Source organism: Antechinus flavipes, chromosome 1, assembly GCF_016432865.1.
Source record: "Antechinus flavipes isolate AdamAnt ecotype Samford, QLD, Australia chromosome 1, AdamAnt_v2, whole genome shotgun sequence".
NCBI lineage: Eukaryota > Metazoa > Chordata > Mammalia > Dasyuromorphia > Dasyuridae > Antechinus > Antechinus flavipes.
Window position 1 is genome coordinate 242,526,695 of NC_067398.1, and position 27,619 is coordinate 242,554,313.

Here is a 27,619-nt window from a genome sequence, read left to right on the forward strand (position 1 = left end):
TTGTCACTGGAAGCATTAATGACTACCACTAGTCATAGACTAAGCATATACCCCCCCCATATAGTTTGAATATATGGATCCATCCTCTCCCAAAGTTTGATTACAAATTAGAAAGCATATCAGCTCAGGACACTTTTAAAACTAGATGCAGTGCTTCAGAGATTCTGCCTCCCAGAAATCAGGCAGCTAAAACCATTAGCATGAGAGTGATCTATCCTTTGTGTACTTGTCACAATTTCCACCTTCACTGAAGGTGGTCTTTCCTATATGGAGCATTTACAGATTTCATGTTTCTCCTATCAAACCTCCAGCCCGGCAGTTTGAATAGCATACTCCATAGGAGTGCTGGGATAATGACATTCCTTTCCTCATTGTGCCTTCAAAACATGACATTATCTGGTCACGATGAATTTTGTTTGCAACTGTTTGTGGCAAGCTCTAGGAAATAGAGGGCTATGGAAAGCCTGAAATGTCTTGGCCCTCCATCAACTCTGCTCCTTTGGGTGTCCATAGTGACTCAGCAGTGTAATTTTTTTTTTAAATAGGCTCAACTAATAGCTACTGTCAAAATATTGCCAGCAATCTATGGAAATGTGTATATAGAACACTGCCAGGTTTCCAACGGTTTTGAAAAAATTCAAGCCAGCTCCTTCCCAATTTCCCTGTTTCTGCCACTGGCTCCTCAAAACTTCCAATCAGCAAGCTCAAAACCATGGAGTTTAATCTCTTTTTCACTCTCCTTCATCCCCTACATCCATTAAATCATCAAAGGATTATAGCTATAGAACTTGAAGGGACACTCTCATTTTACATATAAGGAAATTGAGGCTGAGAGATTAAATAACTGCTGCAAGGTCACGCAAGCAGGAATTGGATTCAAACTAAGATCCCTTGATGTTAAAGTTATGTGGCACCACATAAAGTCCTGTGAGATCTTCCTTTTGGAATGGAGTTCTTTATCTATCCTTCCTTTTCTATTCCTATTGCTACCTACTTCAAGTCCTCATCATCTCACATCTACATTGTTGTTCTACCTTTCTAGATGGCCTTTTTACCTTCTTTTCACCACCACTATTCCTCAGTTTGTTCTGACTGAATGGCTTTCCTATTCTGTCTGGTTTTAAGACTATTTTATAACTTCTCTTCATCCTACTTATTCAATCCTATTTGCTATGACTCTTTATTATGTACTTTCCATTCCTCACTGTCCTATATTAAATTATATTCATTTCCATACCCACATACCCATTGAAATTTTCCCTCTCATCTATACCCTTTCCCATTCTAATCTATCCAAATTATATTCAATGCCCAAGATTCAACTCAAATTCCATTTTTTCCTTTAAATGGGATAATAATAATAATAATAATTTACATTCCCTAAGTAGTTTATAAATCATTCTCTTAACTACCACCATTAGAGGTAGATTGTATTAGTATATTTATAGCGATAGAGCAGATATGTATCTTAAGCTAGTAAAGAGCAGGATTTTGACTCAGTTTCAACTTTTCTGAATGCAAATTAAAAGTTCATTTCACTATGTCATAATATATTTACAAATAAGTGGGTGACCACCAATTGGGAAATGATTGACCAAATCATAGTATATAATTTGAGTGTATGAATATAATAAAATATTATAGCATCATAAGAAATAATGAATCAATTAACCAATAAAAACTGATTAAGCTCCAACTATGTGGTGGGGTGCATGGAGTATTCAAGAAGCAGACACTGTGGAATGCTTATAGTTGGTGAGACATCAAAAAAGCCATGGTCATACAGTACATTTCAGAGTTTTGTCCTGCTACTGACTGGATTTCACTGACTCTGGAAGAGATAGTGAGGCTGATGACTCTGGGCAATTCTAACTTTCTTCATGCAGGAATCAAGATATCACCCTATGATGTCATTGATCCTTTTCAATAACAAAGGACAAATAACTAAATCCGTGATAAACATTGCACCAAGCACTAAGAATGATGGCACTCTACAGGGAGAAACAAGAATTTTGGGAGAAAGATAATAAGTTGATTTTTGGATGTGTGTTTAGGATTTCCTAAACCAAATAACCACACAATTAGCAAGTACCAGCTATGTGCTCGGCATTGTGATAGGACCCTGGGGAATAAAACTTTTAAAATAAAAATAAAAGATAGTTCCTGTTTTCAAGGAGCCTATATACTATTGGGAGAGATAAAATGTATATATAATGTATGTATACATTATGGTGAATAAAGATAAAACCATATGCATAGTCTCCCCCAATACATATATACACACACACACACACACACATATATATATATACACATATACACACATGAAATACGTCATGCAATATAAATACAACATATTGTAATGAGGAAATATTAAGGATTTAGGCAAATTTGTTAAGATATTTGAAGTGATGCAGAGCAAAGTAAACAAAACTAAATGACCAATTTATCAAATTATAACTAAAAATAACATCAAGGAAAATATTAACAAATTTTGAACTCTAATTCAGTGGCCAATCATGATTTAAGAAGACCAAGAATAAAGCATGCTTCCTAACTTTCAACAAATAAGTGGTGGACTCCAAGAATAGGATTAGTACTGTATTTTTTAGACAAGACCAATGAGTTTTTTACTTGATTTCATTTGTTTCAAATAAAAGGTTTAAAGAGTTTGGGGAAAATGACTGATGAAAAAAATAACATAAAACACTTTTTTTTTTTTTTTTTGGTAATTTAAGCTCCTTAATGAGAAGCTCTTTTTTTTTATCTTGGACTATTTGTGTCTCTAAAGCCTAACCTAATGACCCCCCATATAATAAGTACTTAATTAGTACTTAGAAGAATTGAACTGAATTAACCGGTGGCTAAGTGATGAGTATCTTAACCAATGTGATCAATAGAAATGAACATACAGACTACCTGCAGGCTTCCTAGTCTCCTAGGACAGACTGTGATCTGCAGTGGAAAGAGAACTGGACTTGAAGCTGGAGGATGTGGGTTCAAATACTGCCTCCACTTCTCTGGGTTTCAGTGTCTGTCTCTGTAAAAAGAGGAGGTTGGAATAAATAGCCCCTCAAGCCTCTAATAGCCTAAATTTATGATTCTATTTACTACATTGTTGGGACAACCGACCTTAACTTCAGTTAACCTGAGCCTCAGTTTTCTCAACTGTAAATTGAAAAGTAGGACTGTGAAGGTCCCTTCTATCTTTTAATTTATGATCTTAAGACATTTCAAAAATTGCCCCCGGAATCCAAAGGTGAAGAGCTCAAATAGGAGGGGGTTAACAATACAAATAAAATGAAACTGCTACCTGCTCCATCTACAGCTTTGGAAAATATTCTTCTCTGCTTCTGAGGCCATTAAATCCAGTTCCCTTATTATCTACCACATTAACCAAAATCTTCCAACTTTCCTGTTTCCCCAAACAACTCCAAATTGTTCAATGGCAGAATAACGCATGGCACGCTGACCTAATCAAGTGCCTTCCACAATCATTAAGAGAATTGATGTCCTGTGAGTTCTGAGCTCAGCACCGTTAGGGAATGCATGTCACTTGTCAAAGGCATGAATCCACTAGGTCAGGTAGCATTTGTAAGAGATAGACTGTGGGTAACGATGACCCAATAAAACACTAAATTGTCAATTCCAGCATAGGACTCAACAGTGCTCTGGTTATGGCTTCAGGGCTTAGAATGCAAATTCCTCCTATTTTCAGGACCTTCTTTGCTTTTAATTAGTGTTTAAGTTGAAATCTCTTACAGCCAGCCTCAGCAGAAAGAGGGAAAAGGGAGGGGGAAGAAAAGCTCAGAGAATCTGCTCAGCATTCAGTGATGGAAGGGAGGAGACAAGAAAGGGAAGGGACTAAAGCAGATTTTTTTTGCCCTTCGTGACTCATATTTTGAAACAAGAGGGCATAATGACCATTATAACCTGATTCTTCCTTATGTGAAATACTAGGTTTCAAGAGATGATGATTCAGGGGCAGGTTTGGGGTTATAAAGACCCTGGTGCTGGCTGCCTTGGTTGCTTTGTTAATTAAAAGGGTTTAAACAAATTCTTATTCTTGGGTCTGCATTTTAGAACCCAAACCATTCCAGGGGGTGATCTTCAGAAAGTCTTACACTTTGACCCAGAAGAGAAGGGCCTTTGATATGTCTAAGAAATTTGGGTTCTGAAATAATCAAGTGACAGGAAAGCTTAATTGGTTACTCCCTGGGACTGAAAGACTAGGAACTTGGAATTTGGAAACCCAGGGCCTCAAGAAGTCCAGATGTCTTTGGCAGTGGGATAGCAGCTGCTGGGTAAATGAACCCACCCACCCTGCTGAAAAACATCAAAAGCTTAAAGCTGCCCAGCTTCCAAGGGTCTCACATACCCCACTGTGTCAGTTGTGACCTAGTGGTGAATACTGGACCTTGCTGGTGCTTATAATAAAGTCTTTGTTGAATGGATTGAAATTGGCCACTCTTAACCACCAGGAATATGGGTGGTATAGTACTCTGCTCTCACTTCTAGATAGAAGGAGGAGTAGAAAGAAGGAGAGATTTGCCCATAAAGACAGGACCTGAGTTCCAAATAAATGAGCTAAGCCAGGGCTTCTTCAATTATTTTTCTATTTTGGATTTCTAACAGTCTTATATATTCTATGGATTCCTCTTCTTAAAATAGCATTTTTACACACATGATATAAAATACATAGGATTACGAAAGAAAGCAAAAGTTAGTGAAAATAAAGATTTTTTTTCCTAAATCTAAAATCACAAAACCCCAGAAATCTATCCACAGACCCCAGATTAAGAATCTTTAAACTAAGACAGTGGGTAGCTAAGTCATAAAGTAGAATCATAAAGACTCATCTTCCATAGTTTGCATTTGGTCTCATGCACTTACTAAATATGTGAATCTGAGCAAATCATTTAACTCTGTTTGCCTCTCTAAAATCCTATTTACACCTGTAAAATGATCTGGAGAAGGAAATGGCAAACTACTCCAATATCTTTGTCAAGAAAACCTCAAATGGGATCAGGAAGAGTCAGACAAAATCGAAAAATGACCAAAGAGCAAGAACAAAACAAAACAAAACCAAGCCTCTGCCTTGAATGCATAGCCTACTTTGGGTTTTTATATGGGTTTTCACTATAGTCTATAAATCAACCTCCTTTGGCATCATCTTCCATCATCAAATTTGTGTCTTTCTCTGTTAGAAAAAGGGAAGGAGGAATAACTCTTTTGTTGACCAAGGTAAATCTCTTTACCTGTGCCTTTGATCTGGATTCAGCCCATATCCTCTGGCAGCTGTACCACTCCTCACCTTCATCATTCCCTTGTATCTCTCCAACGTCAAATCTCTCCCTTCCTACCATCTCCCAAGCCTATCTGTATTTGCTATGCTTGCATCTCTCATATCTGTATCTTTCCACTGGTGACCCCCAGTGGATACCCTGGACTCCCCACATACACATCCCTCTGCCTTCTAGTTTTTCTTATTTTCTTCAAGACTCCCCTCAAATTCCATCATCTGCAGGAAGCATTCTCTACTTCCACCCCAAAAGCTGTTAATGTCTTCCCCTCGCAGAATGCTTTCTATCTACTTTTATAGCTAGGTAGCTCAATGGATATAGTGCTGGACCTGCAGTGAATTCAAAGCTAGCCTCAGATACTTTCTAGTGATGTGACCCCATATACAAGCCACTTAATCTCAATTTCCCATCTATAAAATGGGGATAATAATACCACTTACATACCAGGGTTGTTGTAAGAATTAAATGAAATAAATTAATAAAGCGTTTTGCAAATTTTAAAAAGCCATATAAATACTACTACTGTTACTACTACTACTAATATACTTAATTATTTATGTAATATTTAGGTTATTTCCTTCATTAGAATATGAGCTTCTTGAGGACAGAGACTGTTTTTCTTTTTTTTCTTTTTATTTTTTCTTTAAAAAAAAAATTGGGGCAACTAGATAGGGCAGTAAATAGAGTACCAGCCTTGGAGTCAGGAAGATCTGAATTCAATCCAACCTCAGACATTTGCTAGTTGTGTGACCCAGGGCAAGACATTTAACTCCAAGTGCCTCTCAGAAAAAAAAATAAGAAAAATAATAAATTTAATTTAGTTTGTATAAATATTTATAAAAAATATATCTATAGTATAAAACAATACTTTATAGAAAGATTTATATGATGTAATATTTTTGTTATATATTGCATCTATATCATAGTATATCCTTATGTTACAAAATAATTAATTATTTGGGGCAGCAAGATGGTGCAGTGGTTAGAGTCCGGAAGCCTCATATTTCTGAGTTCAAATCCAGCCTCAGATACTTAATAGTTGTGTGACTCTAGGCAAGTCACTTCACCTTGTTTGCCTCATTTTCCTTATCTGTAAAATGAACTGGAGAAGGAAAGGATAAACTATTTCATTATCTTTACCAAGAATGGGGTCACAAGGAGTTGGACACAATTGAACAACAAACAGCAACATTTTATCTAGATACCTAGGATAGTGCCTAGCATATAGTAAGGACCTAATAAGTACTGCTTAACTGATTTATTGCCTCTTTCACTGCTATCTATAAAGCTATCTGGGTTTACAAAATCCTTTTTTAAAAAGTAACCTTCTTTTGACTTTTTTTCTTCCTTTTTTTTTTTTTGCTTGATTTTGTCATCCCTTCAAGCTACTGATTTTTTTTATATCTCTTCTCCATTTCACAGTCAAATTCCTAGAAAAATGTAATATGAATTTATTGCTTCCACTTCCCTTCTCGCTTACTTTTAAGCCTTTGTAATTTAGTTTTTGAACTCTTCTTTCATCTAAAACAGTACCCTCTAAGCTTTCCAATTATCTCTTAAATCTGATGGCCATTTTCCAGGCCTCATTCTTCTTGACCTAACTATAGCATGGCAATATTAATCCTCCCTTTCTCCTGGTTATTCTACTCTCCCTAGGTTTTTCTGAGAATATTCTTTTAGTTCTCTTCCTTAACTACTCAGGACCCTGATTTATATACTGAATTCAACTGTGGCCCTGGCTCAATTTTGTGAGCAACACTTTTTTTTAAAATGAGGAAAGTATCAATTGAATAAGAATTCCTCAGGTATCCAACAGGCTGCTGAGACACAAAATGAATCCTTATAAATGTCATTCACCACTACAATGAGGGTATTTCTAGACCTAGTGGATCTGAAATGATTCTTAAAATTTGTAATAAACTATCAATCGTTCGTAATTCAGCATTCTAATAGCCTTCTACAATTGTTTTAGGTTCTGAAAACACAATTTGTTTCGTGTCATATAAATTCTGTGGTCAATTCCAATGAATTATCAATATATTTTAAAAAGTCTGAAAATATATGTGATTTTCCATACCCATGGATTTCCCTCTTTTGTAAAAGAGACAGGGAAGATATCTCCTTTTTATCTCTACTTTGAGGTCATGTTTAAACAAATATCTTTGAAATACCTACTATGTGGTAGGTATACTGTGCTAGAGAGTACGGATACAAATACTATGAATGAAACAATCCCTGTTCTCAAAAAATTACGTTTTATTTGAGATTCAATTCAATAAGTCTTATGAAGCATCTCTTCTGTGAAAGAAATTATGCCAGGATCCAAGGAAACAAAACCAAACATGTATATAAAAATTCCTGCTCTCAAAGAGCTTACATTCTGCTAGTGGCTACAACAGGTTAAACAGATTAGCGAAAGATAATTTCTGCAGGGAAAATACACATTTGTTTCCTAGACAAGCACTGAAAACAAACAATGACTTGGACCCAGAATTGAATAGGAGGAAGAAAGTAGATTGGATAGATTGCTTTTGGGAAGCAACAGTATTTTCAACAGCTCCAAGCTGTTCTGTGACACAAAGAATCTCATCTTTTAAACACCAATGTGCTCCCAATGACAGCACTGAAGAAGATGTAGTCAGAAAGAACAGGCGGAATAAACACTGAGGAAATCTTTGCTGGAGGCAACACAATTTTGAAAGCATCGAGGGATCACTTTACAAGAGAGAGAGAAAGACATCAAAGGAATGGAAAAGACTATAGATGATGCTGTTATACTTCTGCTCTCAAAAAAAAAAAATGATCATGAGGACATTGCTATCAACCCATATGCCTGATTTCCCCTATAAAATCATTATGAGAATGATCTGCATATATAACATTTGGTTTGATTTTAAAATATTGGCACTCTTCGGCAATCAGGACCTATGGGCAGACTACACGTTCAAGAAGTGGATTTTGGTGAATCCCAGAGAGAAGTAACCCTCACAAAACATTCTCTCTGTCTACAACTTTATAAGAATCCATCCAACTTCAACTAGACATTATTAATGTTACTGTACCACAACAGTAGTAAGACTTGTACTTCCAGAATCAGTAATCACCTAGTACACTGACTTCCCCCTCTGTACTTGGATGAGAATCTAGTTCCAGTGGACTTCTGTGGAAGCAAAGCAATTTGTTCAGGTGACCATTTCGGATGTCAGGTGAATGATTGCCTCCTAAGCATGCCCCAATGAGTAAGCTGTCAAGGCAACTGTACAAGCCTCCAGGTGTGGGATGAATGTTTGCCTTCCAGGCATTCCCCAATAGGGGAGCAGCCAAGCAAAGTTGATTCCAGGATGTGAATCATGAAACCTTAGAATTATTTTAATTTGAATTTCTCTTATTCCTGATTTATAACTTATTTTCTTATGGTCATTGATAGCTTACAATTCTTTGGAAAATTCTTATTATCTTTTGACAGCTTCCTTCCTTTCTCAGAGGCTAATGTTACCATTCTTACTAGACTTTTTGAAACCATGGTTAATGCCATTTAATGTTATCTCATTTGATACAGGAGATCACTTTCTTTACCTCCCTCTTTCTGCCCCAGTTATTTAAGTCTTCTGTACAATTGTAGCTTCATTGGGCCTCTATTGAGCAGTCTTCTCCAGTCTTTTCAATCAATAGGGTGCTTGGGGAACCCATTGGTAATCTACAAAAAAATTTTGTGCATTCAAGCTGGTCTCCTCTAGGATTAATTTTTGCTTATTTGCTTGGTTGATTTTGAATGAGATGACCTTTTTTATCAATTTTTTAATTTTCAAAATACATGGTAATTTTCAAAATCCACCCTGGCAAAAACCTGGTATTCCACATTGTTTCCCTCCCTTCCTCCCTACCCCTTCCCCTAGTTATCCAATATATGTTAGACATGTGTAATTCTTCCAAACATATTTCCACAATTATCATGACACACAAGAAAAACCAGATCAAAAAGGAAAAAATGAGAAAGAAAACAAAAAAAAAGCAAATAACAACAAAAAAAAAATGAAAATACCATGTTGTGATCTAAAACCAGTCCCCATAGTTCTCTCTCTGGGTGTAGATGGCTCTCTTCATCACAAGATCATTAGAACTGATCTGAAATCACTTTGCTGTTGAAAAGAGCCATTTCATCAGAATTGATCATCATATAATCTTGTTATTGCCATGTACAATGATCTCCTGGTTCTGCTCCCTCCACTTAGCATCAGTTCATGTAAGTCTCCCCAGGCCTCTCTGAAATCGTCCTGCTGGTCGTTTCTTATAGAACAATAGTATTTTATGACATTCATGAACCATAACTTATTCAGCCATTCTCCAAATGTAGGATCAATGTTAACAAAAGGACCATGTTTTCATTTTTGTTTTGGGTTGGAATTATGAGTACTCAAATAATAAAACCAATTAGCACCTCACTAAGTCTCATCCAGAATAGCAACATTCTTCCCATTCATTGAAATGGCAGGATTTTTAGGAGAGTGCTTACATGAAGTTGAAGCCAAGTTGAAGCAAATTGTATGGTTGCTCCTGGGGGGCCTCCTGCTCATAGTGTAATGTTCTGTGTGCCCAGCTAGCTCGGGAAAAAACTGCTACCAATATCTCAGACTGTACAAACACATCTGTGGCAAAAAGACATAAATATATAGTACAAGTGTTCTTAACCTAGGATCTGTGAATTTTTTTTATTTTCATAACTATATTCCAATATTATTGATTTCTTTCATAATCCTATGTAGTTTATTTTATATATTTAAAAGTAGTATCTTGAGGAGTCCATAAGCTTTACCAGACTGTAAAAGATTAAGAATCCCAGGTGTAGAATAATCTCCCCAGAAAAAAGTAACATAATGAATTAAAATAGATTTTGAATGTACTATTTAACACCTCATTTGCATCATTCTTCTTTCCCAACAAAGTGAAAGTCTTGTATCCAACTCTTGTATCACCACATCCTCAGAGAATCTTGGTCCTAATTTTTGCTATTCTATTTAATAGATTTTAGGCCAATCATTTCCCTGCTGGGGGCCTCAGTTTCCCCATCTGTATAAAGAAAGCATGGAGACAGCTAGGTGGCACAGTGGATAGAGCACCAGCCCTGAAGTCAGGAGGACCTGAGTTCAAATCTGGTCTCAAACACCTAGCTGTGTAACCCTGGGCAAGTCACTTAACCCCAATTGCCTCAGCAAAAAATAAAAAAAGAAGATGGGGTAGAATTAGATGAACACTGAGAGGTAGCAGAGTGTAGTGCATGGATCAATAGACTTAACATCATGAAGAACTTGGTTCAAAATCCTATTTATCTATGACTTTTAATGTCCATACCACCTCTATGATCCTATGAATTATAGAAAAATAAACCAATACTCAGCTACTTGCCCTAGTGATGAAGAAAAAAGTAACAATGCTGAAGATGGAACAGAACAATTGGACTCTTATTTTAGATCCATTCATTCTCTTGCTGTATAACCCTGGAGATATCTCTCTGAACTTCAGTTACTTTATCTATAAAAAAGGGACTATAATTGCTGTAATACCTACCTCCTGGTACTTTGGAAACCATAAAGTGCTACACAAATATAAAATAAGTGCAGATCTGGAGAAGACTTTTTGAGAGTTCCTGGTATAACAAAAAGGTCAAATCTGTCAAATACTTAAGAAAACTAATTCAGACTATCCAATGGAAGATTAAATACTGAAGATAAGCTTAAATAGTTTGGTCATAAGAATGTTTGTAGAAGCTCTTTTGGTGGTGACCAAAAAAATTGAAAATGGGTGGATGCCCATAAATTGGGGAATGACTGAATAAGTTATGGTGTATGAATGTAATAGAATATTATTGTTCTATAAGAAATGGTGAACAAGGTAACTTCAGAAAACCCTGGAAAGACTTACATGGACTGATACTAAACAAAGTGAGCAGAACTGGGAAAACACTGTACACAGCAACAGTAAGATTATATGATGATCCGCTATGATAGATTTAACTCTTCTCAGCAATTCAGTGATCCTTGCTAAGAAGAGTTAAACCTAATAAACTTTGAATGGAAAATGCCTCCCGCTTCCAGAGAAACAACTTTGGAGGCTGAATGCAGATTGATGCATACTATGTTTACCGTTTTTTCCTTTTGTTTTGTTCTTTTTTCTTTGGTTCTTATTTTTCTTTCCCAACATGACTCATATGGAAATATGTTAAAAATGAATGTATATATGTAACATATCAGATTGCTTGCTGTCTGAGAAAGGGATAAAAGAGGGAGTGAGAGAAAAAATTGGAACTCAAAATCTTACAAAAATAAATCTTTATTTTATTTATTTATTTATATTTTATATATATATAAAGTATATTTATATTATTTATTTATTAATAAATAAAGAAAATCATTTCTATGTGTAAATTTGAAAATTAACATTTTATTAAAATAAAATTTAAAAAATACTTTGGCCATATAATGAGAAAACAGAATTCATTGCAAAAGACTCGGATGTTGGGAAAGATTGAAGGCAAAAGGAAAAGGGGACAGCAGAGAATGAGATAGATAGTAAATAGATGGATAGATAGACAGTATCATGGAAATATGAACATAAACTTGGATGGGCTTCAAGAGATAGATGCATAGCTAGTTGTCACAGTGGATAGAGCACCAGCCCTTAAGTCAAGAAGACCTGAATTCAGATCCAGTCTCAGAGACTTAACATTGCCTAGCTGTGTGATCTTGGGCAAGTCATTCAACCCCAGTTGCCTCAGCAAAAATAAATTAATTTTTAAAAAAGAGATAGAAGAGAATGGAATGTCCTGAAACACTATGGTCCGTGGGGTAGTGAAGATTCAGGAATGACTGAACAGAAAAAAAAAAAAAAATAGCAGTAATACCAGTAGCAACAGCAGGAGGAGAGAAGGAAGAAGAAAAAAAAAAAAAACATTTATGTACCCAGAATTTCTTAGTGCTTTACAAAGATTAATTTATTTTATCCTCATTGCACCTGGAAGGCATGTGCTATTAATATTCCCATTTTATAGATGAGGAAATTGAGGCAGATTGTGAAGTGATTTGTCCCTAGTCACATGATTAGTGAGTGTCTGAGGACAGATTCGAATATGGATGCTCTTGGTTCCATGCCCAGCACTTTATCCACTCTATCCCCCATCTGACTCTTCCTATCATTTATTTATTTTGTTACCCAAGAAAACAAATTCGGATGCCACCTTTACTGCAGGTGCCCGAGTGAAGCTTAACGGCCTGGTTGCTGACAAAAACCAGATTGATGGTGGGAGCTGAAAGAATCAGCTCCTAATTCTTTCATGCTTGAGCAACGCACAGTCTGAACCGGGCTAACCATTTGCATATGTGCTGGATCCGCAAGTTAAGATCCATCCTTTCGGTTCTGCTGCCAACCCCTAGGGGTGCCAAAGCAGCTCCTCAAAGCATCTCTACACAAATCATGAGCAGTCTGCCCTTGTCAGTACAAAAGCAATCAGGCCCCCAGGGATGCTCAGTCTCGACAATCGAGAAAGAATCTATGGGAGGGGCGCATGTGTGAAAGGAGTGAGGCAAAGTGATAGAGAAATAATTGTCCCCTTGCTGCCGCCACACTGGGGGCTCGGAATTATCATTCTGTCGGCCCCACATGTGCCTTCTGCCTTCGATGAATCCTCGGGGAAATGGAAATAACAGAGCTCTCCATCTGCCAGGCTTCTCAGTTAGAACAAGCTCCTACTAGGAGCTTGGCCAAGCCTCAATCCAGCAAACTGGCTGCTCAAGATGGTTGACAATATCTGGTCCAATCCCATGAAGGGAGGCAGCCATTTTCTAGATAAAGTGGAGAGGGTTCTGGTCTTTTTCAGTTAAAATTAAATATTCGTCTGCCAAGATTAAGTTCTATGTATAAATGCTGAGATGTTGAGCATTCAGTCGGGGTTTATGGCCTCTTAATTTGAGTGTTGCTTACAGGAGTGCCAATTTCTTACTGACTCCATGTCTTGCCATTTTCTTAGCAGGTGTTTAAAAAAAAAACACAAATCTAGCCATGTTTAATTTATAAGCACCCATCTCATTGAAAGTGTTGAGTGTTGGCATTTCAGGATTAATATTGTACATAATTATTGTGGCTGGTGGAAAGTAATGAATTTATAGATTTATTTTAATGAGGTCATCACAAAAGCAGATTCCTTAAGTAGGTAACGACACATTGGCATCTCTGCCAGGAGTGTTTTTAATTAGCATCTTGTAGTTATGGAGAGATGCTTAAAAGATGAATGCTAAGCAAGCTTGTTGGACTCTATGTAGCATCCCCTAGTAGAGAGAGTGTTGGACTCGGGTCAGGAAGACCTTCATTCAAATCCTGCCTATGGAACTTAGAATCATTGAATTGTAGGTTTAAAAATAAAAGGAACTTTAGATGCCATCTGATCTCAAATTATGATTGAAGAAACTGAGGCCCAAAGAGATAAAATGACTTTCCTAAGATCATACATATGGTAGAGGGCAGAAATGAGGTCTGAATTCAATCTTCTCTATTTCAAATCAATTAATCAACAAGCATTGATTATGAGCCATATGATGTGCTAGACAAGGTTAGTAGACAAAGACAAAAATGAAACAATCTTTGTTCCCAAGTACCTTATCAGGTATATAATTTTACTAGAGTATACATATAAAATACATTTAAGATTATTTTAGGGTGAGGCAATAGCAACTAGAAGAATCAGAAAAGGCTTCATGGAGAAAATTTTAACCTGAGCTCTTAAAAAAATTAAAGAAACTGGAAAATCAAAAAAAAAATTTTTTTCCAATGTAAGTGTATTGGCAAGTCACTTAACTATAGTTTTCTTATCTGTAAAATGAGATTATGTGACCTTGTACAAGTCACCAAATGAATGAATGCTATGTACTTATTACATGTCAGCCTCTACAAAAAAAAAAAATGATTTAAGCTCTCAATTATTCAGGCAACTCTCTAAGACAAAAAAAATTGCATCTATCAAACTTATGAATTGTAGTTTAATTGGTTGAGGAAGTTGTCTTACTGGGAGTTCCCTATACTATAGGAGTCCCTATAGTTTTATATATATAAAACTATAAGTAAAAAAGAAAGGGTCTACTGTTATTAGAAGTCTATTAGAGGCTTCCTAAAGAGATAGGAAGTCCTTCTCTGTTGGCAGTCAGTGGAAGAGCTAGATCAGAAATCAAAGGTTTCTGACCTTCAGTCCAACTTTCCATTCTCTTCTCCCTGTCTGGGAAGTTGATATGATATCTTATATTCATCTCCTCCCTCTTTATCATCCTTTTATTATGCAGTTTATGTCTGGAGACTATATTACATGCTCAGTAAAATAAGTTAATCAAAGGGAGCTTTTATTTGCTTTGAGTCTTCATAAAATTTACTTTCTAAAATGGATAGCTTGACACTAACATGAAGAGAAGAATACTAATAAAGGCTAGAACAATAAAATTAACATCTATTAAAATAGACTTTTGTTTTTTCTGATAGGTTTGGTGGAGATTTTTGTTTGTTTTTCAGTTATTTTGGGGTTGATTGGTTTGTTTGTTTTGATCAAACCATAAAATAGATATTCTGGATTTAGGTTTTAATTTTGTTTTTCCATATACAGAAGGGCAAGAGAGAAAGGAAGAAAGCATTTATATTTTCCCTCTTATGTGCCTAGAACTCTGCTGAGTTCTATACAAATATTCTCTAATTTAAAAACAAATATCCTGTTATTTGACTCCAAATTTTTCAAATTGATAGTTTCATGGATTTAGAGCTAAAAAAGAATATCAAAGGTCATCTAAAGCAGCCTCCTTACTGTATAGATTATGATAGTGAGGCCCAAAAAGTTATATTAATTGCCTGAGGTCAGTAAATAGAATCACCAAAAGGTTTTCTGACTCTAAATCCCATGCTCCTTCACCTATACCATCATGCTTTTTCTAATTTTTTAGGAGTATATTTCTTCTTTCATTTTATTAAGCCCCTGCCACCATCCTTTCTATCCTAACTTTACCACTGGAAATGGAGGGGGAAGGGGCTAACAGGGTAACTTAAGGGGAAAGTTAAAAAGGAGTTACCAGAACTCCGAGAGTTTAAAAGAAAAAAAAATGATCATTAATGATTTGATGTCAGAAGGCCTGGATTTGAAAGCCATTTCTTCTACTATGACCTAAGTGTTCTTGGGCCACAGAGTTCTCATCTGTAAAATGAAGGATATGGACTAGAAAGCCTCTGGGCTTTCTTCTGCAATGGGAAGATCCCTTCCAGCTTTAGATCCCCAAAAGCCTAATCCACAGAAAGATCAATCACACAAAAGGCTGAATAAATAACCCAAGAACTCAAGACCGGACCCCCCAGTCTGCTGCTAAAGACAACTTCCTTCTAAGAATTGAGTATAAAAGTCTTGTCACAATCATTCATATTCATTACGCAATAAAGACAGGCAATGAGAATTTGCTGCCCAAACAATTCAAAAGAAAAATCACTGTGTCCCTGGAATCTGGCTTATTCATCTCCAAGCTTGCAGTGGAAAACTTGTGCCTGTAAGGCCTGTGGGCAGCTGTTTATGTAACTAATTGGACATTCACATAAATATGAAAATGTAGACAGAGGCAGGTTCCCATTCCTCTCTGTTCTTTGGCCAGAGCTGTTTTTTAACTCAAGAAGCAGACATGCTTGAGAGAGATGCACAGTTTAGAATCTGCCCCACAAGCCTCCTAAGTTGTATACTAGCCAGCACACTTTTTATTTTGTATTAAGAGGGTCTGGATTTCTTTTAAAAGTTCTGACATTGAAATGAGTCTATTTCATTTATCTGGAAAATTGTTTCTGCGGGACATCTCTTCCCCCAAAGATGCTGTTGGACAAACATGTTACCAGTGTACATTTTTTGCTATTTGCTACTGGTTCCTCTTGCCATGGATGGTTGTCTTTGGCAACCCAAATACAACAGGATATGAGGGACCAGGAGCCCCTTAATAACCCCCAGATGCCATATGAAGTTATCCGGAGGTGTGTAGAGGCCACATTAATTTCCAGTCTCACGGCAGCCTCTCAGTGACCTCCAACAGGCCAGCTTTGTTTTCTCTACCCTGCCTATAATTAAAGCAGAGACTCTGGTATGGGTGTGGTACAACCCTCAGAGTCATTTGACTCCCTTTTGCTGGGACAGACAGGGTGAGTTGTGTTTAACTTAGACTCCTACTCTACCCAAGCATTAGACCTGATCACTTTATAGGCAATAGGGAGCATGGGGAACAGCCATGAAGAAAGAGAATTAAGGGAAAACAGAGAAGAACCAAAGTTAGGTTCTACAGAGCCAAATAAAGCAGCATTTCTAGACCCTCTGTTTCCAACTTTTTTGCTATCTTCCCAGGTGACCATTCAGTTTGGGCATCTGTATTAGACTTGCCAGAGAATGTTTCCACATTTGCTTCTGTAATATCCTGAGTTTCTATAAAATGGAAAGAATAATATTATTATGAACTACTTCAAATGATTGTTGTGATGAAAATGCCTTGGATTCCATAAATCAGAGCAGCCCCCAAGATGAGTGGGTGGGCAAAATTTTTTTCAGGGGCCTCTATAGAAACAATTTATATATAAATATATGTATTGCAAAATCCATAAAACCTTGTCAGGTATAGTAATTTAGAATAATGGATAAAGGAGAGAGAGAGAGAGGACAGAGAGAGAGAGAGATGGGTTTCTATCTATTTCCTCTTTACCCATAATTCTAAACCACTGCACTTCACATGGATCTATGAATTTTGCAATATATATTTAAATTAAATTATTTATTGTCCAATCAATGTCCATGGAGTTTCTTAAAACTGTCTAGCAAGCAGGGTAAGGAGAGCTACAAGCATCTCTGAGGGGACACAGAGTATTCTCAGCAGGGTGATGGGTGATACTATGGACTGCTCCTGGGTCTTGAGTCTGCCTCAATGAGTAAGCAACTGTCGTGTCAGGTTTCTGTGAGCAGGTGAACAGGTCTAGCAGAGCTTCAGGCAGAGTGAAAGAAGCCCACACATGAATCTCAAGGGTGGGTCATGTGCAGCTGGAGAGAACATATGGCAGCTGCTGAGCCCATCCCCTAAGGTCTAAGCCAAAAGCCCCTGAGTATCCAGGTTATCTAATATCCTCCCCTCTCAGCTAGCAGATAAGCAAGTGGAGGGGGTTGGAGAGTAGAGAACCAAGTTCCAAGCTAAGGTCAAGAGCATAACCATTTTTTTTCTGAGACAATTGGGATTAAGTGACTTGCCCAGAGTCACACAGCCAGGAAGTGTTAAGTGTCTGAGACCAGATTTGAACTCGGGTCCTCCTGACTTCAGGGCTAGTGCTCTATCCACCGAGCCACCCACCTATCCCCATAACTAATTTTAAAGTAGAGATTTTAGTAAAGTAGTAAAGTAGAGATGGTAGTTACTGCTGCTGTCCTCCAGAGTTTAAAGGCTGGGGGCAGGACAAGGACAAAGACCCAGGTCTAAGACTGCCATAACACTCTATAGAAAAGCAAGTTATTACTGTGGTCATTATTTGTCAACTTCATTCTCAAAGAGGACCATGACTTCATGGAGGTGATGCTATGACATACAAGTGAACTGGATTTCAGGGAGGGAGGGCTAGGTAAGGGCCCCTGCCTCACTTTCCCCTCCGGAGCTTCTGGGTCCAGTGGCCAGACATAGATCAGGGCAACTGGAGATGGCCCTGGATACAGCAAGAATGTTTGGCCTTTTTAAGCTAAGGTCTTTAACGAGTCTCATTTTGACTGAGGCAATGCCCAATCAGTGATTAAGGCTAGGTAAAAATGAGTCAGAAAAGGGCTTCTTTCACCTGTCCAGGGTTATATAATCAGATATATATCCCCCATATACAATCTCAAATATATAATCAATCTGGGAGGGGAAGAATGGGTTGCTATCACTCTGGAATGAGAGATCTTTTATTTTTGTTTTTGGTTGGGTTTTTTCATTTTAATATTTTATTTTTCCAATTACACATAAAGATAGTTTTCAACATTCATTTTTGTAAGATTTTGAATTCCAAATTTTTTGCTCCCTGCTTTCCTTAACCCTCTCCAAGGCAGCAAGCAATATGATATAAATAAATTACAATCGCTTTTAACATATTCCCATATTAGTCATGTTGGGAAAGAAAAATCAGAACAAAGGGGAAAAACTATGAGAAAGAAAAAAACAAAAAACAAAAAAGTGAAAATAGTATATTTTGATTCACCTTCAGTCTCCATAATTTTTTCTTGGATGCTGAGGCATTTTCTTAGATCATTGTGTTGCTGAGAAGAGTTGTCTATAATGGTTGATCATAAGATGAGGGATCTTTAACCCTCTAAATGATTCCCTTATACCTAATTCTGATTCAGTAAGTCCATCCAAATCTGGAGCTTCCCCTCATTCAGCATGCTTTGGGGCTGTTAGGACCATTTTACAACTAGTTCTGCCTCCTATCTATTTACTCAGGTAAAGATAAATGGAGGAGAGTAATCAGTCTGTCAGGAAGCATTTATTAAGTGCACTGTGTTAACATTGGGGAGAAAAAAAAAAGCAAAAACAGTCCTCACCCTCAGGGAGCTCACATTCTAATAGGGTGATGCATCATATAAATGACTAAGTGTATACAAGATATATTCAGAATAGAGAGAAGGCAATTTGAAAAGAGAAGCATTCATAATCAAAGCCTATAAAAGGCTTTGAGCTGAGCCCTGAAGGAAATAAAGGAAAACTAAGAGGTAGAAGTGAGGTCATTCCAGGCAGTAGGGACATCTAGGCAAAGGCAAAGCATAAAAAGACAAGATTTATTTTCTAGGCACTGCAACTAGGCTAGTGGATCTAGAATGTATGGAGAAAGTTATCTGTGAAAAGACTGGCAATCAGCAGTTTGTATATATATATTTTTTACTCTCTTCATTAATAAAATTAACAAGAGATAAACCTATAGGTTTAAAAAATATTTTTCAACAAATAAAGTCTAAAACTAGTCCACTCTTATTTTTTCTTTGTGAAGGATACAGCAGGAACACCATGCTGACCTTAGAGTAATCCCCAATGTTTACCCCTATGTACCTCAGGACAAATCATTGAGTCTCAGTTTTCTCAGCTATCAAATGGGATAATGAGTCATATATCTTTTATTATTGTTATTATTATGCTATATTGTGGGAATTTTTATTTTATTTCATAAATTAAAAATAAAATAAATGGAAATATTTTAAAGGATCATTATGAAGAAAGAAAGCTATCATCCACCATTTGTGGGTGAGTACAGATAAAAGGAAGATTTTATTTCCAGGGTATTCCATGTAATGGGGTAAACATAAGGTTTTACTGAGGAACTGAGGTTATGTTTACTTCATACCCCATTTTATAGATGGAGAAGAAGACTGAGAGAGATTAAAAAACTTGCTCACATTGGTATAGCTATAGATTCCATCTCTGATTCTGGTTTTTCCATTGCTCAGCGGCAGCCTTTAATACCTATTCCTGACCCCCAACCCTTTCCAGCTCTACATTATATGTTTCCTTTCTTCAATAGAATGGAAACTCCTCAAAGATTGGAGGTGAGGGATCTTTTGGGTTTTTTGCTTTATATTTGTATACCCAGTGCTTAGCATGATACCTTATAAGAGTTTATAGATGTTTTATCTTTCTGAATGTCTATGAATGGAGGAAAAGAAACTCAATTTTTAAAACTCAGTTCTTAAAAATAATTTCACTTTCCCAATACCTACTTTTTGTATACTCCAGAAAATAAGGTTAACAACAGATCTTGAAGATTTTTCACTATCATCAACTCTTTTTGTTTATTGTTCAGTCATTTTTTAGTTGTATCTGACTTTTTGACTACATTTTGAGAGTTTTCTTGGCAAAGATACTGGAGGGGTTTGCCATTTCCTTCTCTGTCTCATTTTGCAAGTGAGGAAACTGAGGTAAATAGGGTTAAATGACTTGTGCAGAGTCACATGACTAGTAAGTGTCTGAGACCAGATTTGAAATCAGAAACATGAGTTTTCCTGACTCCAAGCCAAGCCCACAATTCTATCCACTATGCCACCTAGCTGACCCTTTTATTGAAACATTTAGCTTATATTTCCATTTATTAATATATTCCTCTATACCCGCTATGTCCTGCAAGCCATCCATGAGAACAAAGATTTTTAAAGCATATGCAATATTCCACATCCCATACCTCTTCAAGAAAGGAAGGGAGAGAGGTATATTTTCTTAATTCTTCTCTAAAGCCAATATGATCATCATGATTACAAAACATACCATTTCAGTTTTTGTTTTTTTTATTGTTCTTTCTGTGTCCATTGTAGCTGTTGTGTATATTGTTTTCCTGGTTCTGATTACATCATTCTGAATCAGTTCAGACAAATCTTCCTATTATTTTCTGTATTCATTATATTCACTGTTTCTTACAACACAGAAATATTCCTGTATCACATTCATGTACTACAATTTGCTTAGCTAATTTCCAGTGACTGCATACTTTGCTTGCAGTTCTGTTTTGTTTTGTTTTTCATTGTTGTTTTTACTACAAAAAGGCTTTTTACTTAGGTAAATGTAGAGCTTTACTTTCTGTTTTTGACCTTATTGGACAGTGGGATCTCTAGGATAAGAGAATGAATATTTTAGTCACTTTTTTATTTTAGCAAATCACCATTTAACTTATCATTGATCCTGGGCTCTGGCAATGAAAAGTGATCTGGTGTCTTACTCAAATGAATCACTTTCTAAAGATCAGTTTTATGTTTAATCCTAGATTGCAAATTCCCAGAGGTGTCTATTAATCTCATTTTCTCTAACTGGCATTGAGGAATCTAAAAATGTTTTGAGGGTATTTACATATATCAGGATGTGGAAAGAGGGAGGAAAAAAAAGGAAGGGACAGGAAGTAGGAGAAAAGAAGGGAGAGAGAAAAAGAGAAAAAGATAGGGATGGATGAAAGGAAGGAGTAAGGAATTAAGGAAGAGAAAGGGGGTGAGAAAGGGAGGAAAAAGGAAAAGGGGGGTGATGGAGTTGAAAGCTGAACTTTGAAAGCATAGTTTCTGAAGACTGTGATTTCCATTTGAAGAAATAAACTGCCTATTGAAATTTTTAAAAAGGGGTCATTTGTTTCAGGCCACACTGTTCAGTCCATTTAAAGAAGAGCATAAAGTTTAAGGAAGTGAGAATAAGTATGGGATCATTCTGTATCATAACTCTCAAGGATGTTGTCGTTCTTGTTATTGTTTTCCTTTTCTACCTCTAATTTTCCTCTGTAGTAAGTGGGTAAAACCACCAAAAATTGGCACAACTCTGATTGCTTCTGTCAGAAGGTCTCATGTTGTTTTCTTAGCAAAAGATAAACTTTTTGAATTAAGTCAGGGATTCTCTGGCCATCTCAGTGTTGTTCCTCTTTCAGGGTGAGAGGTAGCTCACACTTGCCAAATGGCAGCTTAAGCTTAACTCCCTATTCTAGCCAATTCACTGAGCTTTTTGTTCATGGTGGGCGTTCTCTGGAGTGGGTCCTGCTTGGTACTGTGTCTCATTCCAAGGGACAGTTGAAGCCCCTTAGGGAAAATAGATCCTTACTTTTAACAGGCAAATCAGTAGGAAGTCAAAGAAGGGGTCCTTTCGGGAAGCCCCTTTGGCCTTCCCTGACTTTTAAAATCTGTAACACATAAGGACCAGCTCCAAAAATATGTCATTGCCTCATAACTTTCTAAGGGTCCAACTCTGAGGGCCCCTGGGAGAAGAGAAGTTGTTGTTGTAAGGTCAGGATTTAGAATTGGCAGCTGGAGAAGTTCAGGGTCTCTCTAGAGTGTCTCCATTTTTTCTTTCTTATGCAAGCAATCACTATGAAGTCTGGCTGCCCTCAGAATGACAAGGCAGTCATCATGCATGGCTATGTGAGGCTGAAGTAAACAACTGGCTTTTGTTCACCAGGGGAATACATTGATGACCTGGGCCACTGCCTACGCTGTGAAGCTTCTTGTTCCACATGCCGGGGTCCAACTCAGGAGAACTGCACTAGCTGCCCGATTACAAGGTAATGGTAACAATAATAACTGTCATTTATATATTGTTTTAAGATTTTCTCATATTTCATATTCTCATATCTCATTTTGTTCATATAACAATCCTGTGATCTTAATTATTCCTATTATATAGATGAGGAAACTGAGACCAAGAGAGCTTAAGTGACTCATTCATTAAGTGACAACATCTATTCTTCATTAAGTTGGGAAGATTCCCAAGGGCAAATGGAATTCTACCACTATTTTAGCAGCTCATATTCATTAGCTTCACAGTGTTTATAAAGTCAAATACACAGTTTTTCTAATTATCAGTCAGGCTATCTTGACCAGATCCTGTTAGCTTTTTAAGAAAATTTGGTTCAACATTTATTGAAAACATTTTATTTGCAAGACCTTTTATAGATTATAGAAGAAGCAAAGATGAAAAAAAGATACTAATATTCCCTTCCCTCAACTTATAATCTAAAAAAGGGGGATCCATGTACTGATGATCATGTAACATGACTTCATCAATTTAGAAGCTCCCTCCAAAAGTGCAGATTGTAGCCCTCCATTTCTTCTCATTGATTCTTATGGATTTTAAGACAGGAAGGCTTATGTTTGAATTCTATCTCAAGTATTTACTAGCCGTGTGATCCTGAAAAAGGAACCTAAGATCTTTAGGTTTCAGTTAACTAAACTGTGAAATGAGCAAGTTTTATCTATAAGTTTAATTTTATGATATCTAAGCTTCTTACCAGATCTAGTTCTATCATCCCAAATCCATAAATATTCATGAAGCATCCAGTTATCTTTCTAGAAGTCTATCTTTCATGTTTAATATTTTGTAGCAATATCTATTAGTTGGTGTATCTCTTTGTTTTCTTATTTTAAATAAAACTTCATTGATATATTTTGGTTTTATATCATCTATCATTTCACCAGTGCCCTTCCTTCTTTTACTCCTAAGTCATCTCATAAAGCTCTTTTAAAAGAAAACTTCTCATTATATGATTACCCCATGGTATCATGGTAGTATGTCATTCATGTCCTTGACAATATCTTTTACACCATTTTGCAAATCATCATTGAAAATATGATTTAATCCATTTAAACTTATAACATACCTTTAAGTTGCCATAGAGGTTACTTATGATTTTGCTTTATAATTTTTCAACTTCAGACACAGGACAAATATAACAATAAAGAGAAGGGCATCTGTGGCAACATACATTGATTTCTTACTGGTATGTAGTTGTTATATAGTGGTATAGATTCCATGATAGTGAATATTGTGGGTCTCTTTCAAGCCCCAGGATAGGGGAAAAAACATAAGAAATTGAGAGGAAGTTGATTCACAGTCAGACTCTTTACCTCAGTGTTCTGAACTGGAGTCTCACTACCTTTTTTGTGGAAAGGAGCAGAAGGGGGAATAGAAGGGTAATTCACAGTGTTCATCCAAACTACACTTTCCAGAAGCCATGCAGTTATATAACAGCATCTTTCCATCCCCATAGGGAAATCAAAATAAATACCCAGTTACTTAAGTAAGTTAATACAATACACGGTAGACTATGATGGGGCAAAGGAAAGATCTAAACAAAGAACTCTCAGGAAATTTGAGAAGAGAGGAATGACTTTTTAACTGAGCTTGATTTAGAAAAGCTTAATACGGAAAGAGGCATCTCATGTGAGCCTTGGAAAAAAAAAAGAAAGTACATTCACAAGCCAAGACATTAAGGAATCATTTTCTAGATATACATTAATGTACGGGGGCAAGATGAGAAGGGGCAAAAACATGTACATCAGTATGGCTAGAATAGAGAGTACATGAAGGGAAATTAATGAAATAAGGGCAAAATAGTAGACATATGTACCATTATTATTTAGAATAATTCCTGAGATTTAGAATCTCAGAGAGTTTTCTGAGTCAATGAGATTTTAAATGACTTGTCCATTGTCATACAGACAAAATTTGTCAGCCATTTTCTCCTATATCTAAATGAGGAAACTGAGAACCAGAGAAATTGAATTATTTGACTAAGGTTACCCAGCAAGTAAATGACAATGATACAATTAATAACCATAAGACAGTTAAAAAAAAAAACTACCTCCAGAGCAATGGGTGGATCTACTATGGAATAATTTTGGAAAGACATTGATGAGAATTACAGAGCTTTTACTATGGAGCAATTGTATCTTCCACTTGTAGTTCTATATGGTCAGGTTTTCTGCTGCCAACTCACTCAGCTTTTTTTCTATTACCTTGGATTATGAGCTCTCCTGGAGAAGGAACTCTTTTTTGCCCTTCTTTGTACCCCCAGGGTTTAGCACAGTGTCTGGCACATAGTAGGAACTTAAAAATAATTACTATTATGTGCCATTGCCTCCCTGAGTTAGATCTAAGTTATAACTGCCCAGTAAGGGACTTTATATTTTATTCTTTAGGCTGAGGGGATTTACTGTCACTTTTTGAGCAGGGGAATACATGAGAAGATCTGTGCCATAGGAAGATTATGTTGACCTCTATAAGGACAATAAGGCAAGAAGACTTATTATCAGATGTATTTAAAATGATCTAGGTGAGAAATTATGTTATCCTTAACTAAAAAGAAGAAAAGGGAAAGGTAGAGATAGAAATGAGCGATGCAGAGAGGTAGAACATACATAATTAATCAGATTGAGGAAGAGAACAAAGTCAAAGATAATATAAAGGATTTGACCCTGGGTAACTGGGAAGAAAGTAAGGTTAACTATGAAAAATAAAAAAGTTGAGAAGAGGGGTAGGTTTTAGAGGGAGAAAAATTGAGATCTTTTGATAGAATCTAGATCAGAATCAGGGGTGATGTTTTTAAACTGCTGAGACTCATTTTTTCTCCTTTAATTTGATATACCTCTAACATGAATTGGGAATTACCATGGATTTAGAGTTAGAGTATCTATATCTTATTCAAAGGCTTCATTTTACAGATGGGGAAACTGGAGTTTAAATGATTTGTGCAGGTTCACAGAGTTAGTATCAGAGGGAAGATTTGAACCCAAGTTTTCCTCATTCCATGGCCAAGTTCTCTGTCCACACTATACCAGGATGAAGTCTTCCATTTTGATTCTCTATTATAGATGCATAATCTTGAATCTAGGAAATTGCCTTACAATGATTAGGGAAGTAAACTCTGACTTGTAATATCTGCATCTTTTCTTTTGTCATTTCATTGAATTAATTATGCTTTCTTACAAAACACTGAAATTAAAGCAAAAGCCCTTTTAAAAAGAAATTGATAGCTATCTTGTAGGGGAAAGAAAGAAAAAAGAAAAAAAAAGGAAATTTAACTGATAACTTTTATATTTAAATAGAATAGCAAGTTGTACACAATACATTTGCAGTTTCATGTATTATCATTTTTTGAAATTATATTATTACAAAAATGTTTGTTTTATTCCATAAATTAAAAATAAAATAAATAAATATTTTAAGATGATATTGTAAACACAAAGGAGGCAGCTTATTATATAACATGCCCTGTCTTCTGAAAGTCTTTCAGAAAGTGAGTTTAATTTTAGATTAAGACCTAAGTATCAAAGTTGAAAGTAGAAAGATCTGGACATGGGACAACTACTTCAAACTGCATGAAGTAAAAATGGCACAAAGTATGCCCTAAGATGTGGCTAGTGACAGAAAGTTTATTTCACTTACCATCTAGCAGTTTCAACTGTTAACTAATTATCTTTGCAGACTAAGTACTAAGCTCTGTTCTTTCTATATTGTTGAAGGACTGTCTACATGAATCCATCAGTACTCCCTAAATGTGATATCCTGGAGCAAAGACCCAATCACCCCTCCCTACTTTAACCTACTAAAGATAGTCAACTAATTATAAAGCATTCAAAAACTACTTTTGCTCTTATTCAAATCCAAAAATGTTTTGGTCCACTTCTATGAACTTCTGGGAACAGGAATTCTTTTTTCCTGGTCTTGATTCCATTAGAACATTTAAGTACCGAGAAATTACATTAAGAATTATTGTGAGTGGCTTTAATTAGGAAAACCAACAAAGGAAAACAAAAGATATAATAACTCTATCCTGAGATCATCCGTTCCAGTACATATCAAACACACTACACAGTGGAACGTCACCCTAGGGGATTCTGGTATAGTTACCCCCAACACTGAGGACAGTGTCTGCCCAGCTGTTTAAGGTCTTGCTTCTGTTCTCTGTGATTTCTATTAGACCTGAATGGCTGGTTGCAATTTGGTCATGAAAAAGTCAGGATGACCTGAAATTTGGTGGTGATAAGGCTTTCCTGATTCGCAGTGAGGAGACTTGGCCTAGGGCCAATGTGATCTGAGCTGGGTGACTAAAACTATCCCACAGATGTCTTTAAAGAGAATATCCCTCAGTTTCCTTGAAGCCCAAAAGAAAGTATCCATCCTTCTCTTAGGAAAATTTGTTATTCTCCTTGTAAATAAAAGCAATGGGAAATGTGACTCTTCCAATAGTTGCCAAGCAATTTAACAAGAGACAGAGATAGACATTGCATTGAAACAGAAAGAGAGATAGAGACAGTCAAAAAACAGAGAGACATAAAGACATTAGAGGAAAATACAGAGAGACAGAGACATTGAGACAGATAGATTGAGAGACCAAGAGAGATAGATACAGAGACAGAGACATTGAGTCAGAAACAGAAAGACTGCTATCAATCCAAAGGTTCCTTTTTTTTTCCTTTTTTTTCCCCTACTAATGGCCCACTAGTTTTTGCTTTGCTCATCTCATCCTAGTCTGCACACAAATGCTGGGTTTTATTTTACTATTTTGTTCTCTCTCATTTTCCCCCATTTCCCCACCATGCTTTTTATTTTCTGCTAAAAACTTGACAAAGCTGTTCAGATTTAGGAAAAGATCAAGACCCATAGACAAATAAATAGTTCCTTTCTTCTACAAAAAATGGTTTGATTTCCTTCGGGGTCTTGCCTTCTTCCATTTCAGGATGTCTCTAAAAGGCATCTCAAATTGAAGATACTCACAAATGACCTTGTCACAAGAGAGAGATCCAAATCGGAGATAAATTACTTTTTCAGTTAGAATTCTCTTTGGTGTGTCTAAAGGATAAAGTGATGATATGTTTTATGTTTTCCCTTTTTCTTTCTACTCTCCTCCAATTGGAGTTAGTAAGAAAGTGAACACATCAGATGAATATACCCCCATTTTCCTTTTTTCGTGTTAAATTCCTTATCAGGTAGGCTTTTGGTTTGAAAACCTCAAAAGCTCTAATCTAGGTC

At 36.4% G+C, this 27,619-nt stretch overlaps 1 protein-coding gene across 1 annotated transcript in view; it reads left to right on the forward strand.

Annotated features, from left to right (window-relative positions):
* The window catches only part of PCSK5 (proprotein convertase subtilisin/kexin type 5), a 610,712-nt gene that overhangs the window by 466,670 nt on the left and 116,423 nt on the right, over positions 1-27,619 (forward strand). Inside the window, exon 21 of the mRNA XM_051998572.1 lies at positions 22,268-22,370. Coding sequence (XP_051854532.1) covers positions 22,268-22,370 — 103 coding nt within the window. The remainder of the gene's footprint in view (positions 1-22,267; positions 22,371-27,619) is intronic.